The sequence below is a fragment of the Nymphaea colorata genome, chromosome 11 (assembly GCF_008831285.2).
Source record: "Nymphaea colorata isolate Beijing-Zhang1983 chromosome 11, ASM883128v2, whole genome shotgun sequence".
In the NCBI taxonomy this organism is placed as follows: Eukaryota; Viridiplantae; Streptophyta; class Magnoliopsida; order Nymphaeales; family Nymphaeaceae; genus Nymphaea; species Nymphaea colorata.
This window is the reverse complement of record NC_045148.1, coordinates 10,256,807-10,272,534: the sequence shown is the minus strand read 5'-3', so window position 1 is coordinate 10,272,534 and position 15,728 is coordinate 10,256,807. Positions and strand designations below refer to the sequence as shown.

General features: G+C 38.2%; 2 protein-coding genes across 2 annotated transcripts; one reads left to right on the top strand and one right to left on the bottom strand.

The window, feature by feature from the left end:
* Positions 1–431: 431 nt before the first annotated feature.
* On the bottom strand, positions 432–6,868 carry LOC116264644 (gamma carbonic anhydrase 1, mitochondrial-like). The gene is made up of 5 exons (XM_031644976.2): positions 6,580–6,868; positions 4,662–4,805; positions 1,437–1,562; positions 1,175–1,326; positions 432–1,011 (listed from the first exon to the last, which is right to left on the bottom strand). Exons 1-5 carry the CDS (start codon positions 6,692–6,694, stop codon positions 733–735), a joined length of 816 nt encoding a protein of 271 aa, XP_031500836.1. The 5' UTR covers positions 6,695–6,868; the 3' UTR covers positions 432–732.
* A 2,133-nt stretch (positions 6,869–9,001) lies between these two features.
* Positions 9,002–15,306, top strand: LOC116264539 (protein RER1B-like). Its single transcript, XM_031644829.2, has 3 exons — positions 9,002–9,602; positions 14,326–14,506; positions 14,920–15,306. Exons 1-3 carry the CDS (start codon positions 9,256–9,258, stop codon positions 14,968–14,970), a joined length of 579 nt encoding a protein of 192 aa, XP_031500689.1. The 5' UTR covers positions 9,002–9,255; the 3' UTR covers positions 14,971–15,306.
* Positions 15,307–15,728: the final 422 nt, after the last annotated feature.

Sequence of the window (15,728 nt, the reverse complement as noted above, 5' to 3'; positions counted from 1 at the left end):
TTGCACAGAGCCAGTGCCAGTGGTGCAAGTCGGCAGTACTGAACTTCTGTAGAAGTTTAAGAGAAAAAATACGTTATAGGACCGAAATTTAGTCATAATATTAAGAAACTATAAGATTTCATTTTAACTAATAACCTTACTTGGCGTTTACCGTTAGCCAAAACTATGGCCAAAGCCATCGAGTGACAGATTTCCTTGAAAGAAAAAAGATACCTTTCAACTTGAAAAAATAATATAAAAAAGGACATAGTTCTACGATGCTCCAAGATGAATTTCTCGTTGTCAGCACAAATCAAGGCCTCAGCTCTCTGCATCGAACCCTTTGCGGTAGTAATACCATACGGCATGGGTTGAAACTGTCCTACATCAACTTAGTTTTAAGAACATTTTCTATCCATGAATACACCTTCAATGAGAGTAAACCCTTGGGGTTCATTCCAATGGCATCAACAGTAGTCGACTTGCATTATAGGAAAGGAAGAGTTTTGTATCAGATTTACCAGAATTCAGAAATTGAAATCTGAAATACAGAAATTATCAACAGCTCGGTCCCCTAAAAGATTACGTACAGCAGATACAGACAAATGTTCATCAAGCTAACCATTAACATTTCAGTCAGCCTGTCCCCAATTTTATTGGACAACTCGTTTGCCAAATTGGCAAAGCAAAAAGCTAAACAATTTTGCAAATAGTAGCTCAATCACGTTGCCGAGAGTAGCATGATCAATTATCTCACTTGGCTGATTTATCTTTATCTGGCAAAGCATTATCCGGAAGAACAAGTTCTGGTGGAACTTCACGTTCCACCCCCAGCATTGAGTCATACTCCTCATCTCTTCGGGCAAATCTTTTCGTCAACACCTTCTCAAATTCAATCTTGTCAAATTCCTTTGCATTTTCATCTGCATGTGCTCGTGCTAGGCTGCAATAGTTCGTAGCCGACTGAGATATGAAAGCTATCTCCACATCAGTAACTTTCCGGAGGAACTTTGCTGGGTTGCCTCCCCAAACCTGTGTTTAGACAACTAAAATTCAGCTGTCCTGTAAGAACACTAGAGGAGTTCTTGGGATGTGCTACAGTCTTACATGGCCACAGATTTCACCATTAACTACTGCACTAATTTAGTATCAGACCGGGGGAAAAAAAAAGACCAGAATAAAGAGACAATCAAACCTCTCCAGAGGGAACTCTAGTATTTTGTCTCAGAAGTGCCCCTGCAGCAACCATCCCATGTTTCTCAACAACCACGCCATCAAGTAAAGTTGCACCCGTACCAACAAAGGCCTCATCCTCAACAGTACATCCATGCAAGACAGCACTATGACCTACTCATGTAAGACACGTTTACTTAATCTTGCTTTGTCTGTCCCCCATATTTGAGGGGGGAATTACAAAGTATCTCAAAATGAATCGCATCCGTGGTAAAGCTACTTACCCACAGTGACATTGTCCCCAATGATAGTAGGTAGGACCTTTCCACTCAGATTGGATTTTGCAACATGCACAAGAGAATTGTCCTGGATATTTGTTCTTGAACCAATGCTGACGCTATTCACATCTCCTGCAATTATGAGACGGTCAATTCATGACCTGAGAAACAGCAAGCTCAATTATAGCAGAATTCCAAAGGAAATCCTGAACAAAATCCATATGGAGCTGACACCAATACAGTAGTTCCAGTTGACAACAAGGTCAATAACATGTTATCCAAATAGAAACATAGATAAAATGAGAAACTCAATCAGAACCCAACCCCACAGCTGCCTCCATTACTTAACATATTTAGAGAGTTTCTTCCTGTCTGCGACATCTTGTCTAAAGGAAATCACACCTACATAGGTTTAATTACAAATGCATAAATTTAATATCTGCTACCACAAGACTGCAGGGACTCCATCATAATCAAGAAATCCACAGAGTACAGGACAGAAAAACTGATTAAGCAGTAATTGAATCTTTGCGCTAAGATATGATGCACCTAACCAACAATCTGCTGGTTAGACATCTAAATAAGGATTAACAGCAGAGACCTGCTCCTGTCATTTCCAATCAGAAGTTGGCAGAAGATAGGTTACCAAGCTTTATTACCAAAGAACAGCTATGTACAGACACCTGTTCCTCCCATTTAGCTGATGGAAAAACCACCAGAACGCTTTCATTCAGATGATCTTCACATGCATGAAAAATTGGCTTGTAACTAGAGGTAGCAAAACAGTGTAATTTCGCATGACCACTTAAACAGTCTCCATAAAGGCATAAAAACAACTTTTGAAAATGTAAAATGTTCATATAGCTTGACCCATTCCATCTTCATGAAAGTGATAATCCAGAGCTTTTCTGTTTTGTTTCCTCCATTACAAGCAAACTCTTGGAACTGATCATAAGTGTGCAAAGACAAAGCAGACTTTGCTTCAATACAAGCAAAATTTTTGGGCAGGGCTAAGCAGTGTTATCAGCATTGGCAGCCATCAGCCAATATGTGTTGTCTCAGCCCCAGTGAAACAAACTGCTGATACAAGGTTGGAGAATAGGTATTTTCTTTTTCTAAATATTTTAAAATGCTCAGTAATAAATATAAAAAGTAGAAAATAGCCCAAAAGAGACCAATGCATATTTATCTGAGAGTCTGAGACCACAAAAAATGCAAGTTGGAAAAAGAACCATGCAGAAAATTAGCACACAATAACAAGAAAAAAAAACAATTGTTTAACCATCAATCAAATAAGAGACCGAAAATCCAAGAAAGTAGTTTTCCCATAATTGGGACTTGCTAGTGATAAATTCGGAAAAGCAACACCTTACTAAATATAATAAAAATAAACTCATCTTCTACCTTGGGTAACAAGTAGCATATCATCTACAAAACATATGCCCAACAATACCTGCCTCAGCAGATGTGCATAACTGCATGTGCATATATACCCAACTCAAGGACGAGATACCTTAAAGTGCTCTAAACCACAATCTAGTTTTCTACTATTTTTATAACAAAAACAATGATAAAAATTCAAAACAGTTGAACTGTTACCAACACCCTAGGGCACTTACATCTTTTTTTTTTTCTGAAAATTGCAGCACCAGCAGCCACACCCCACAGCCTACACCTGTGTGAGATAAGCAAGAACCATATGGAAATTCTTGTTCTCTAACTTATTCTATGAGTTGCCTCAGAAAGCATCTTCTATTATTCATTTTCCTGATGCAAAGCCATCCTATTTTTTAGCAGACATGATTTCCGTACAGTCATTATTCTAATATTCTCCAAAAGTTACACGACATGCAATCTTATCTGTCTATAGCTTGAGCAATCCTGGATATCAAATTTCCTTTAGTCAAGTGCACTTTTACTAAAAGTTAAGATATCATTGAACAATTTCATTAGTCATTCTATACATGATATAAAGCCAATCTCTTAGAGATAACTGAAGTCAAGAGTTAGGAGTTAAGAGAACTAGATTGGATCAGACCCTCTCTCTCTCACATAAAGACATGCATACACACAAAAACATAGTGGAATAGGACAAGAGAGAGATGTCCATGGATCAACAACTTGTCCATATGTCTGCAGAACAAGATAAACCTACTTTAACTAAACCTTTTTGTAACAAAGGAGTAAAACGTACACTCTGTTTATGATCTACAGTGGTCACCTTCTATGCCAGATGTATGAAACATGTTCCGTAAAGATCATATCAAAGTTGAGGTCCATCCTTAGGGCCATGCCCATGTAACATGAGTTTGGAGGAACCCATTCTCTATTTTGTCCAAATTCGTTTGCAACTTGAAACAACCTTAAGTCCCCATTTTCAGAAATTTGTTTTTTTTTCTTTCAATAAATTAAACTTATCCAACATGCTTATAAAATCGATTTCTTAATTTCATAAAAGAAACCATGCATACTTGCCGAGTATTAAATACAATCAGATAGAGCTTTCACTTACATTATACATACAGAAAATTTTAAACTTCAGTTGTATGAGGCACAAGTAAGTTCATAGAAAGAGAAAATTTTTTAAATGAAGATGGATCGTGTAACTTTCTATCAGTGAATCATTTGTCCAATCTCCGGATACAATTCTATACATGTGCAATATACCATTAGTACTAACCATAAAGAAAAGAGCATACTCGTGCACAAATGTGTGTGTGCGCACACACACACACACACACACACACACACACAAAAAACTACTCTTAGGATGTAACCTTTCATCGAGCTCCTTTTGCAAACAAAGATCAGTTAAATCCAATTTTATCAAAAAAAAATTATCAAAATCAACTGTATGTTGGCAGCACAAGTATTTTTATTTTATTAAAGTATTTATTAACTAAATTTAAATAGAAAACATTAAGAAGAAGACCCAATATTGGCCATTGCATATCAGGTGACAGTTATTGCTTTTTAAGGTTTCTGAGATTAAGCGGAAACTGATATTTGCAACATTGGTTAAATGAAATCTAACACGTGTTATTTGCTGACATGCTACCTTAAGAAAGGAAAATGAAAAGGACTACTACACTCTCCTAAGAGATATTCCCAAATAACATTCCATATTTTCCTCAAGAACAAGAATGCTATCAAATGGGCAAAAACATAATTGCAAATAATTGATTGAATAAGGTATATTTGAAGTAGGAACATTTGAACAATAAAGCATACCTCTAATGACACAGCCATACCAAATGGATGACGCTGGTCCAACATTCACATCCCCTGTCAGTGAGGCACTTGGAGCAACAAATGCTTCTTTATCGACACTTGGGACTTTGTCAAAGACATTCATGAGTGTCCGGTGCCTTGATACTATAACCATAAGCACATAAATGGAATTAGACGAAAAAATAAAAATTGGATGGAATAGTCATTTCTTAATGCCTATAGACTATCGACAGAATTTGGACATCATACTAATATTTCTCACAAGAAACAGAAAGAAACAAAATGCATCTTATGGAAACAGACAATAACTACAAGGGAAATGTAAAAGTTTTTTACGGGACAGAGCTTGTACATTCATTTTGATTTGGGATTGTTAATGAAACATGGATAAATTTTACATGTGAAAATCCTATACTAAAAGTGCCCGCTAATGCCTAACAAATGGAAAGTATTTATTCTCGAAGGAGAATAAAATTATGATCTAAATATTATCTTACAATTTTTTTATCTAGGAAAAACAATCACCAACAATAGATGGGCCTAAGAGAAATGAGCTTTGTCTATTGCTCAGAAAGAGATTGATCAAACCAATGACCCAACAAAATAACATCACCATAACAAAAGCACAAGATTTGTAGTGCTAGATGTGTATTGCAGGGATGCTGCACTAATAAGCATACACAGAAGACTTCATGTCAACCATGAGTCTCATGTGCCTCACTGTAATGTATATTAATTAGTGATCATACATTCATATGTTAATGTGTCTATCAATTGGTATATCACAGTGATCAAGTAATCAACAAGAACACTGGTCCTTGTGGATGATTAGCGTGTAAAAATTAGTTAGTAAAATATTGTAAATGAAGCTAAGAAACATGTGAAAAATGTAATATGATGAACCTTTCCTTCAGAATATATGAATTTGTTCACACCAAGTCCTGTCTTCCATCCGAATACGGTCTGATCGATGAACGACTACTTGTAGTCTTAAAACTTTGAATTTATCAGGAACAGTTGGCACTGATGCAAAAGATCAAATTGTTCGCAGACTATGGAACCCATAAAAAAATGAGCAATTTAAGGAAATTTTACAAAATCAAAGTCTTGAGAGTGATAAATTCAAAAGGTAGGGAACAATAGTTTGCTCCCGCATACCAAATGGGACAAAAATAAGGATCAAAATTTTCAAAAATAGTATGATAACATTAAAATTAATCAAGCAATAGTTAAGACTTTCAGGACGCTTCCATCCCACAACATGATCAATCCAATCCACAACCGCGGTGAGATCTATTGGGCACCATTGAAACAGAAATCTTCTGGATCGCTATAACCTCCGTAGCATCCTAACACATGTGACATTACATAAAATCAAACACTACAGAACAAAGACGGACGCATATTACACCATCAGCAACTCAATTAGTCTACGGATGTAAATCAAGCTCAAAATCCCAATCAACAAAAAATGGAGGCGGCTTCAAACCTGCCATCACACAATATTTCCCCGTTGAATCTTCTAGAAAAACAAAAAATGTCAAAGTTAAGCAAACTATGCACGCGAATTCCTGAAACAACAGTTTGCTGATGGCCCAGTTCAGATTTCCGATATCCAAGATTGCCCATAAACAGCAGATCATCGACCAACAAAGAAAGCCCTAACCAGTCGAAGAATGGTGCTCACCACATCTCACGAAGGGCTAGGCGATTACTCATCAAGATATTCAAATCGCACTAGTGAACTAAAATGGCCACCTGAGGACGATCCCCACGTTCAGAAACAAACCGATTCATCACGATAAATCAAGTGCAGGGAGGCCTAACATTAACCGAGTGACGCACATAAACGAATTCCTGAAGACGCACTTAGCAATAAGAAACAAGAAAGAACGGACGAGATGTCACAGAGGAGTACATTGCTCTTGGAAGTAGTAGTTTCCCTGAAGACGGCAGCCTAGTCGATCAATGGCCTGGCCCGTCTCCCGAATCCAGAACCCGACGGTGTATATCGCTTTCCCGAGGGTACCCATCGTTGCTCTCAGTCGGTAAAGACCAAGTCGGGGAAATCTCCGGCCAAGGACGGCGCCTGGTTTGCTCAGCCAGCAGCTACCGAGAGAGAGCCATAAAACCCCACACCCCACCCTAACACTCCACAGACGGAGCGACAACGAGGCCGAGTCCGGAACTGGGGGCAGTTCCACTTCTTGCCTACTTGGATCCAATAAATGCATTTCTAACATCTTCTTTTGCGATTCTTTAGATTTTTCTCCTCTAGACACAACAATAATATGTTTACGAGTAGTACAAATTTGATGCTTTCATCCAATTCGTGTGGATTGGACTAGCAAGAGTTGATGAGGAAAAATGATTGTCACATCGACTGGTGTATGTAATGTTGACATGGTTATATTGAACTTGTCATCTCAATTTTTTTTTAATATCTCTATGAACAAAGTTGCTGGATCCTGCTACTTGCTGCTTACAGGAAATTATTATCACATCAATGGTGTATGTTAACATAGTTATACTTGAGTTTTCTTCTTGATATTATGACGTCTGATCAAATTCGATGGATCCCAGGGCAGGGCAGGTATAGGTAACAGACCAAAAAAACTTAACCATATCCATTTTTTCGAATGTTCACATAATCAGATTCAAATCCAGATTTGAATGCGGATGAAAACATATATATATATATACCATGTAAACAACATTACTGGTCATAATAATAAAACAACGAACAATCTATTCATGTACCTCTCCCCCTTGTTATTTTAACATTCTAAATCAGGCGACAAGTTAGACTTTAGATTGGTCGAATGAGCATAAAATAAGAACAATAGTTCGTCACTGAAAGCTCTTCACTATTGAAAGCCTTTCTCCATGAACACTTATCAATTTAAATATGCACAATCTTAGGCATGTACTCTTTTGAGAAAATCATATTTTTCATTATGAAATTATTTTATAAAAAAATAATTTACCGATTCACAAGGATTTCATCTGAACAATCCGATTAAAACCAAAACTGGATCATCAAATGTCTTGAGTCCAAGTCAAAAGATTAACTCACTTTTCCTAGCTAGCTGAACTTGGGCTAAACAAATTCTTTCCGAATAAGTTTTAAGGTAAATTGAAGCATGCACATGCAAGGTCTCTGCAGATATATAAAAATACTTTCGGTTCATTAAAAATGCTTTGTTTTTGTAAGGTTGGGGTTGTACTCAAGTTTGGTGCGTATCTGATTCATTCTAACAAAACTGGGGCTCAAAATAAAAGCCAAATCCGGTTGCATGTCTATGATTTAAGCTGAAATAATGGGTGCATAACTTATTAAGCTTGATAAAAATTAAATATGTTGTCTCCCATTAATAAAAAAGCAATCTAATAAAATAAAGTGCAGTGTTAGAGATAATGACAGACTAATCTAAGTAGATTGGAGAGATTTGGCTCATTCAATTATTTATTTAAGTGGCAAGGGCACTACTCACATTTAGTTGCCTTTTAAAAGTTCCCATTGAAGTATTAGTGACCCAAGCTAGAAATTTCTGGGATAAAGTCTCTTATAGCGTTAACACAATGGCTTGAAGGCGGTCTTCTTTAGTTCCAGTATCAGTGACATCAATCTGTTAATACAATGGTTGGAAGGCGGTCTTCTTTGGTTCCAGTATCAATGACATCAATCTCCTATAAAAAGGAGCGTGGTAAGACTAACATCGGAAGACATCAAAAGTAGGTCTAGTACCTTAAAGGGTCGAGGGAAGAAAGAAACCTTTAGCTCTTAGTGGGGCACTCCTCCTGCTCACCTAGAAGACAAAGGTTTTCAACAAGGGTGCAGTTTCATCCAACGAGAAAATCAAAGAATAATCGGCCATAGTTAGTTTAGGTCGAATAAATTGATAGAGTATATCAACCTTGATGCAGTTTTCTCGAGTAAAAGAAACCAAAGACTAACTTGCTAGGGTTAGTTCAGGTCAGACGAATTGAATGTAGCATTCTAACAACCCCTTCGACCCAGTTTGGATCAAAAGCCGATAGGCGGCTGGTTCCTGATTCAAGTAAAATAAGACTTACTTTTTGCGTCATATACAAGTTGAAGCATGAGGCAGATGCCTTTTTGGCTCTGGAAGAAAATTAGCCTCATTCTCACTCACCCCAATTCCCCAATGCAGCATCCATCCAGCCGTATCGTCCGGTTCATTATTCGGAAGGACGACTCAACGTCCGTATCGGATCGGTTCACATGGAAAAAAAAAAAAAAACTCGTTTCGGCGAAGAGGTTATGGGCTTAACCTTTGGGAGACCGCCCTGAAACACAAAGCTTATCAGAGCCCTTCACGAGACATGGCATTTCTCCGGAGAGAGCGGATTCTTTCTCTCCCTGTCTCTTTCTCGTCGCCCGCGCATTTGGGGATCAAGTTCATGAGGTGTGGCATCTGATTTGGCGAGATAAATCGACGCCAGCTTCACCTGTTTATCAGATCCAGAGCTGGAGTGGTGTTTCCCCCTTTCCTCCGCGGATTTAAGCGAATCTTTTTTCGCTCTTCGTCCTTTCTGTTCCTCGGTAAAGGGGAGCTGAGGGGAGGGTTCGATGGAGGGATCTTCCGGGGAGCCCGCGGCTGAGTTGCCGATCGCTAAGTGGAGGAGGGACTTCTCGGTGGCGTTCCAGTACTACCTGGACAGATCGACCCCGCATCCCGTTGGGAGGTGGCTCGGCACGCTCGCCGTTGCCGTGATCTACTCGCTCCGCGTCTACTTTGTCCAGGGCTTCTACATCGTGTCCTACGGGCTTGGCATCTACGTGCTCAACCTGTTGATTGGATTCCTTTCGCCCAAGGAGGATCCGGAGCTAGAAGTTCTCGACGGGGCGTCACTGCCAACCAAGGGTTCCGACGAGTTCAGGCCCTTCATTCGCCGTCTCCCCGAGTTCAAGTTTTGGTACCGTTTTCTCCTTTATCCTTCTGCCCGTTTGCTTCTTTTAGAACTATTTCTGCTTATCTTCTTTGAAGTGGAGAACATATTGCAGTGACCTCATTTTCTCTCAACTCCACATTACATGGTTTCCCTGATCCACGGCTTCGTACTAGAATAAGTGATGGATGAAATGATTTGGTAAAAGATTTAATTGATTGGAAGCATTCTTTGCTGCTTCTTCGAAACGTGAGGGCTACTTGGTAGGACAAGATCGATGAGATTGCGAGTCATTAATAGGTCTAATTCCTATCCGCTAATTATGTAGTTTCTCATACCACGTAGTTCAGATTTTTGGTGGAAATTGTAGGGCATCTGGTTGGTCCCAGACGAACCATCTTCTCTTACCATTTCCCTTGAATATCGAAACCATTTAATTATATTTGCGTTGAAGGTAAAGTATAGTGCTTCGAATAGCTATTGGAGGGAGCTGGTCTTTCCTATTTGATCCACCAATTTGTGCCTGAAATATTTCACTGGGAACTGCACAAGTGGATAATAGTCAAGCAATGTTGTTCCTCCTCTGAACTGGTGAGCACACTGTTCGTTCTATCCATACCCGAGAGCGGGGAACTTTTCTATATAAGTGACTAAGTGAGTACTCTGATCTCTGATTGGGAAGACTGTGAAGCACTTGTTGCCTGAGATCATTGTGGTACATTGGTGATTGTTATTTGTGTTTTCAGAAGGCAATGGAATTATCTTCTCGAAGTCTTTGAATTTTAGCGGTACATGTGCACCTCATGGTAGCAGGTCTATAGTATAGAAGGTGGTGATAGAGATGGAAGGTGAATATGAAGGCGATGACTAGCATAATCGTGTCCTTTTCCTTCTTTTCTGCGGTGTTATAAAGTGGTGCTGGGTTTTCTCTCTTTCTCTTTTTTATTTATTATTTATTTATTTACTTTTTTGCTTTGGCGGATCGGAGCTGGCATGGCAATGTTGGCGGGTGGAGGGTGCATATGGAAGTGGTGGTTGACAGTGTGGCAGTTATTTAAGGTAGCAAACTAGCAATGGCAATTGAATTCTTGCGGGAACTGGCCCATATAGAAATTATGCGTTGGATGACAATGTTGCGTGGTGGACCGAATACGTCACACCAGCCTGTATCATTGCTATAGTATTATGCTATTGTGAGTTACAATCATGGGTGCCTCATATTTCATTATACCTATCCCCCATTGTCCCTTTGATTGGATCTCTTTTTAGTTCTCCATCACCAGAAGGTAGGCAATCAAGAGCTTTTGCAAGCCCTGATGGCTCATTTTAGCCCTATGGTTTTGCACACTCTCTCTCAACTAATTTCCTTCCATCTCTGAAAGGATTAAGTCAATGGTCTCTTTCTGGTAGATGGCCCAATTTTCATCTGATTTCTTTTGCTTCCTTCATTCCTTGTTTGTAACTTGTAAGCCTCATTCTTGAACCCTAGGAGCTTAATGACAGGTGTTTTTTGGAACATCAACCAGTATTAAGGGTAGATGCGGCTTGTATATCACTGTGTTGTCTAATTTTTTAGGATATAGACAGATAACTATTTACATTTTTCTCTTCTCTCCTCTTTAATCCTTATTTCCATCTTTTCTTGCACATTTTAGGTACAAACCGATCCATGAAATTAGGGATTTTGGTGAGATGGAGCCCTGACGAGCTTAATTAGCATGTATCTACTTTTTCCTTCTTAAACTCCCCCTTTATTCCCTTCCAATCTCAAGTTTAATCTCCTAGAACTTGCTAATTACACGTTCAAGATGATTATATATATATATATATATATATATATATATATATATAGCGACATTTTTGACAACATTGTGTTTTTGTTGCCAAAACAACATAAGCCATTTTTAAAGGGTAAATCTTGTGGTATTTTCAAAATATTGCGCTTAAATCTCCTCACAATAGCATTGTGACATCTTTCTCTTTCTTAATTAAAATTAACGCATCTTTAGTGTGTGGTTCCATTCTTTGTTTATTTTAAAATGTTAACAACTTTTTTTGAATTTTATCAATATATATATGAGAAAATTAACATCTCACTCATAATTCCACGTTTATTATTATATATATACATGTTTTAAGTTTGTGATTTTTGTGAGAAAAACAACTCTTCTGAAAAGCACCTAAGGGAGACCTCGCCAATGGATGTGTGTATATTAGGCTGGGTGCATTCAGCTGACAATTCCAGTATTTGTGGTTGCCAGGTTGTATGATAGCATCTTGTCAGTTCAGTCTGATTTCACCCATATTTTCAAATGTGACCCCATGCCCAAAATCTATATGTTTGGACATAAAATGAATCCCTGAAGTCTGAGGAGTGAATCATATTAGATTAGGTTTTCAAGTCAAATCAAGGTGTAGGGAGTCGTATAATCCAATATGTATGTCAGACTTCTGATGTATTCTTTTCCAAGCATATAGAAATCTGGGCTATCTGAGCTCGTCCATGAAGTTGGCTGAAATTTAGCCAGAGACTGCGACACAGCTGTAAATATCAGATAAATGCTCATCTACACATATATATATATATATATATATATATATATATGTATATATGTATATGTATATGTATATGTATATGTATATATAGATGACCATTATAAATTAACTTACAATAGTTGAACTTGTTCCTAGAGAACATGCAATTCTACAGATGAAAAACCTGTGAGTTCTTAAACTACTTGGAAAGTGTCTGCCAACATGATTAAGGTCTTACTTGAATGGTTATTGGTTATTGCTTGGTGAATAAGTAATGAGTTCTAAAGGATCAATGGATTCACGGCCAAATCCCTCTTGATTCTGATTCCCAAGGAGATGGACAAGTGGGTATAACTATCGCAAGAAGCATAGTCATGTGAAGTTTTCTCTTCTAAAATTGGAAAAAAGAAGAATTTGTCTTGACTCTTGACCATGCATCTATCGTCTACCATTCATGTGGCTATGCTTCTTAACTGATTACAGTAAGCATGTCATTGCTGAAACTGTTTAACAGTTAACCAGTGACATACACATCTCCTTCCTTTGCAATCTTCCCTTCCTGATAATTCCATTTGGCTGAAAATTTAGGATGACCACTTTACACACTCTCGATGACTGTGTCCTAAGTCCTAACTCCTAAGTGATTGTAGTCCATATTGTTCTACCTTTAAAGTTGTTAATGGTAGCAAACTGTTGATTTCTCAAGTAGTCTCTCCATAGTTTCACTTCAATAATCAACTCTAGGTTTCTTGTTTATATTGTACGCCTACTTTTGCAATAAACTTGATTTCCGTTTAACAGATAATCCATTATAATTATACTCAACTCATTGGAATTATAATCCTGTAGTCTCTCAGTACTTCTCTGTTCAAGATCAACAGTGAAAGAGAGCGCAAGTTGAAACCAGGCATAGGTGAGCAAGTTCATACTTTTGCTCCTTTTTATGATACTTCTAAAGGCTTTTGATGCCATGATTGTCAACAATACATCCTCAACCTTTGTTTGACAATTAGAATCTGAAGTGTTATTACTGAAGGAAATTCTAGTTTCCACATAGGCATAACAGATTAATGACCAAAATTCCATGTCTGATAAATGTTGCAAAATTTGGTGGCTTTCTGTAAAGATGCTTAACTAGTCATCTAACCCTGGACAGATTTATTTTATTGAAATAGTCTTAAAAATTTTGGTTCTTTATAGTTGTACATCCTAAAGCTACGAGCCTATGACAACAATCAGATTAATGACCTTTTTTCCTTTTTTTCTGTGATGGCAAAGCTCTGCTGAGAGGACCACCAGATTTGTCATCAAATTTAGATTATGTCGTTTCCTTCCTTATCATGGAGGGGCCCCTTTTAGGAGCTCATCCTGTCTGGACTGTTGTGGGTGCATTCTTCAGCCTGAGTGTTAAATTAGGCTTGAGTGCCCCAATCTCAGAGTCAGTGAGGTCCATCGGGACTGTTAGATAGAGGCTCTTCTCGTTTGTGTTGCCAATACCTATAGGTCGAGGCTCGCACGTTTTCTATTCTCTTGTTCTTTTTTTTTGGACATCTGAAAAGGAGAAAGTGCAGATGTTCATTGATATCCTACCTGCTGCCTCCTCTAACTTGATCAGTTAATCACTGAGGCGGGGGAGTGATGAAGGATGCCACATCCATGTCAAGCCTACAACTATGACGTGCATTGGTCGCTTGAAGGTACAAAGCACTGGCAAAGCTTTGTATTAGGGCTTTGCTCGCATGGCGTGAACAGTAAGCATAGTTTGTTAACAACTGTGAAGGAAGCAGTTGCCTATCCAGCCTAGATCTGGCCGAAGAAGCACTATTTTACCAAGTATTTTCTTCAATATATCAGCTTTAAAGTTCAACATTTAAATTATGAACCTAGAATTCACGTAACTATGGCAAGATTGCGTTTCATGTGGTTGTTCCATTCAAACCCTTTTCTTTAGTGTTCTTCAATCTATACATGGATGTAGTTTTACATGGTAAGCACTTCTGGAACATGCGTAGCATTTTTGTACCTTGAACCAACTCTGTCTTTATGGTTTACCTGTTGACCAACCTTGTAGAGTACCTTCACATAGTGGTGGCTCGCAAACTATCATTAACTGGTTGAATGCATTTTGAAACTAAGAATAATGATATTATTCTCATTTGGTGCTTTTATTATTGGTGGCGTGAACTTTTGTTTACAATCAACTCTTTGATTTCAGGTACGCCATAACAAAGGCATTCTTTATTGCTTTTGTTATGACTTTCTTCTCAGTGTTTGATGTTCCAGTATTCTGGCCTATATTGTTGTGTTACTGGATAGTGCTTTTTGTCCTGACCATGAAGCGTCAGATTCTACACATGATCAAGTACAAGTACGTTCCATTTAGCGTTGGGAAACAGGTAAGCTGTGAAAACCTGTAAGAATTTCTTACCTTATTTTAACTAGTTTCAAGGGAGTTCTTATGGATGTTGGAAGAATTGGTTGGTATCATTCTGAAAACCTAATTGATACAATATTATGGCTGATATACATTGGTGTATGTAAGGCTCGTGGCAACTATTTGAAATTTGTCTTTTGTTTTTAAAAAATTTAGAGAAGTAGATATGTTTTTATTTATATATCAGCCAAGATGCGAACCATGTAATCTGACATAGTCTGATATGGCTAATATGGTCCCATCAGCGAATATTCTAAGTGAGCGGGGCCCCCTTCCTTTTCTTAATGAATTTTGAGAGATGCAGAAAATTTCTGCCACTTCCGGCTCGTATGATGCAATATTTACAACATTGGTTCTTATGTTTTTCTTCTGCAGAGGTACACTGGAAAGAAGCCTTCTAGCAGCACTGGATCATCCAAAGATTGATGTTACCGTAGGAATTCAGCAGAAGCTCTTCTTAAGTGCTTGGTCACAGTCCATCAATTTGTCCCAGAATTCATCCATACGTTAAGATTGGGGCTAGTTTCCTGTCCATTTGATGATTCATTTTAATATTGTGTTTGTGCTATCGGTCATTAAGTCTTTTCGATATCTGTTGTAAGACATCTGAAAAGTTTACTGTAGCGTTATCTGTAAGATCACATGTTTGCCTACGATGCTTGGAATAGGCCGCACCGGTTCTTCATGTATGTCTCCCGTCACGTGCTCCTTGCTTTGCCAACCAAGTTTCTCAAGTAAATCTAGAGATAAATTGTTTCTTAATTGCTCTCTCTCTCTCTCTCTCTCTCTCTCTTTCTCTCCCTTTCTCACATTGGGCAGCTTGTCAGGCCATATTGCCTCCCCTCTCTAGCAGTACAGAAAGTGATCTGTGGATTCCTTTGCACATATTTTTCATTTTTCCATATCCCAAATTAGATGGCAATTTAGACCTCGTATTTGCTTAACGAATGCAAAAGTGAGGATAATCTCAAGTGTCATGAATTTCTGAGTATGGATTACATGTTCTCCCTTAGAATGATCTTTAGATGAGGGTCTTTCATTATCGTAAGTGCGTTTCGCCTGGCGGCTATCATTTAAAAATTAGACTTTTGATCTTGGATTGTTTCCTTGTCGCAGTGGCTGATGTGGAAGTATTCTTGACCCTACGTGTCAAGGAAAGCAAAATTGAGATAAGAGACTTAGTG

What these genes read in the sequence shown, in the direction of transcription:
- LOC116264539 (XM_031644829.2), top strand. Translation starts at nt 9,256, where the DNA reads ATGGAGGGATCTTCCGGGGAGCCCGCGGCTGAGTTGCCGATCGCTAAG. An exon ending in CTCCCCGAGTTCAAGTTTTG is followed by an intron (nt 9,603 to 14,325) that starts GTACCGTTTTCT and finishes CTTTGATTTCAG; the next exon opens with GTACGCCATAACAAAGGCAT. An exon ending in CATTTAGCGTTGGGAAACAG is followed by an intron (nt 14,507 to 14,919) that starts GTAAGCTGTGAA and finishes TTTCTTCTGCAG; the next exon opens with AGGTACACTGGAAAGAAGCC.
- LOC116264644 (XM_031644976.2), bottom strand. Translation starts at nt 6,694, where the DNA reads ATGGGTACCCTCGGGAAAGCGATATACACCGTCGGGTTCTGGATTCGG. An exon ending in CTACTACTTCCAAGAGCAAT is followed by an intron (nt 4,806 to 6,579) that starts GTACTCCTCTGT and finishes TTATGGTTATAG; the next exon opens with TATCAAGGCACCGGACACTC. An exon ending in GTATGGCTGTGTCATTAGAG is followed by an intron (nt 1,563 to 4,661) that starts GTATGCTTTATT and finishes TCATAATTGCAG; the next exon opens with GAGATGTGAATAGCGTCAGC.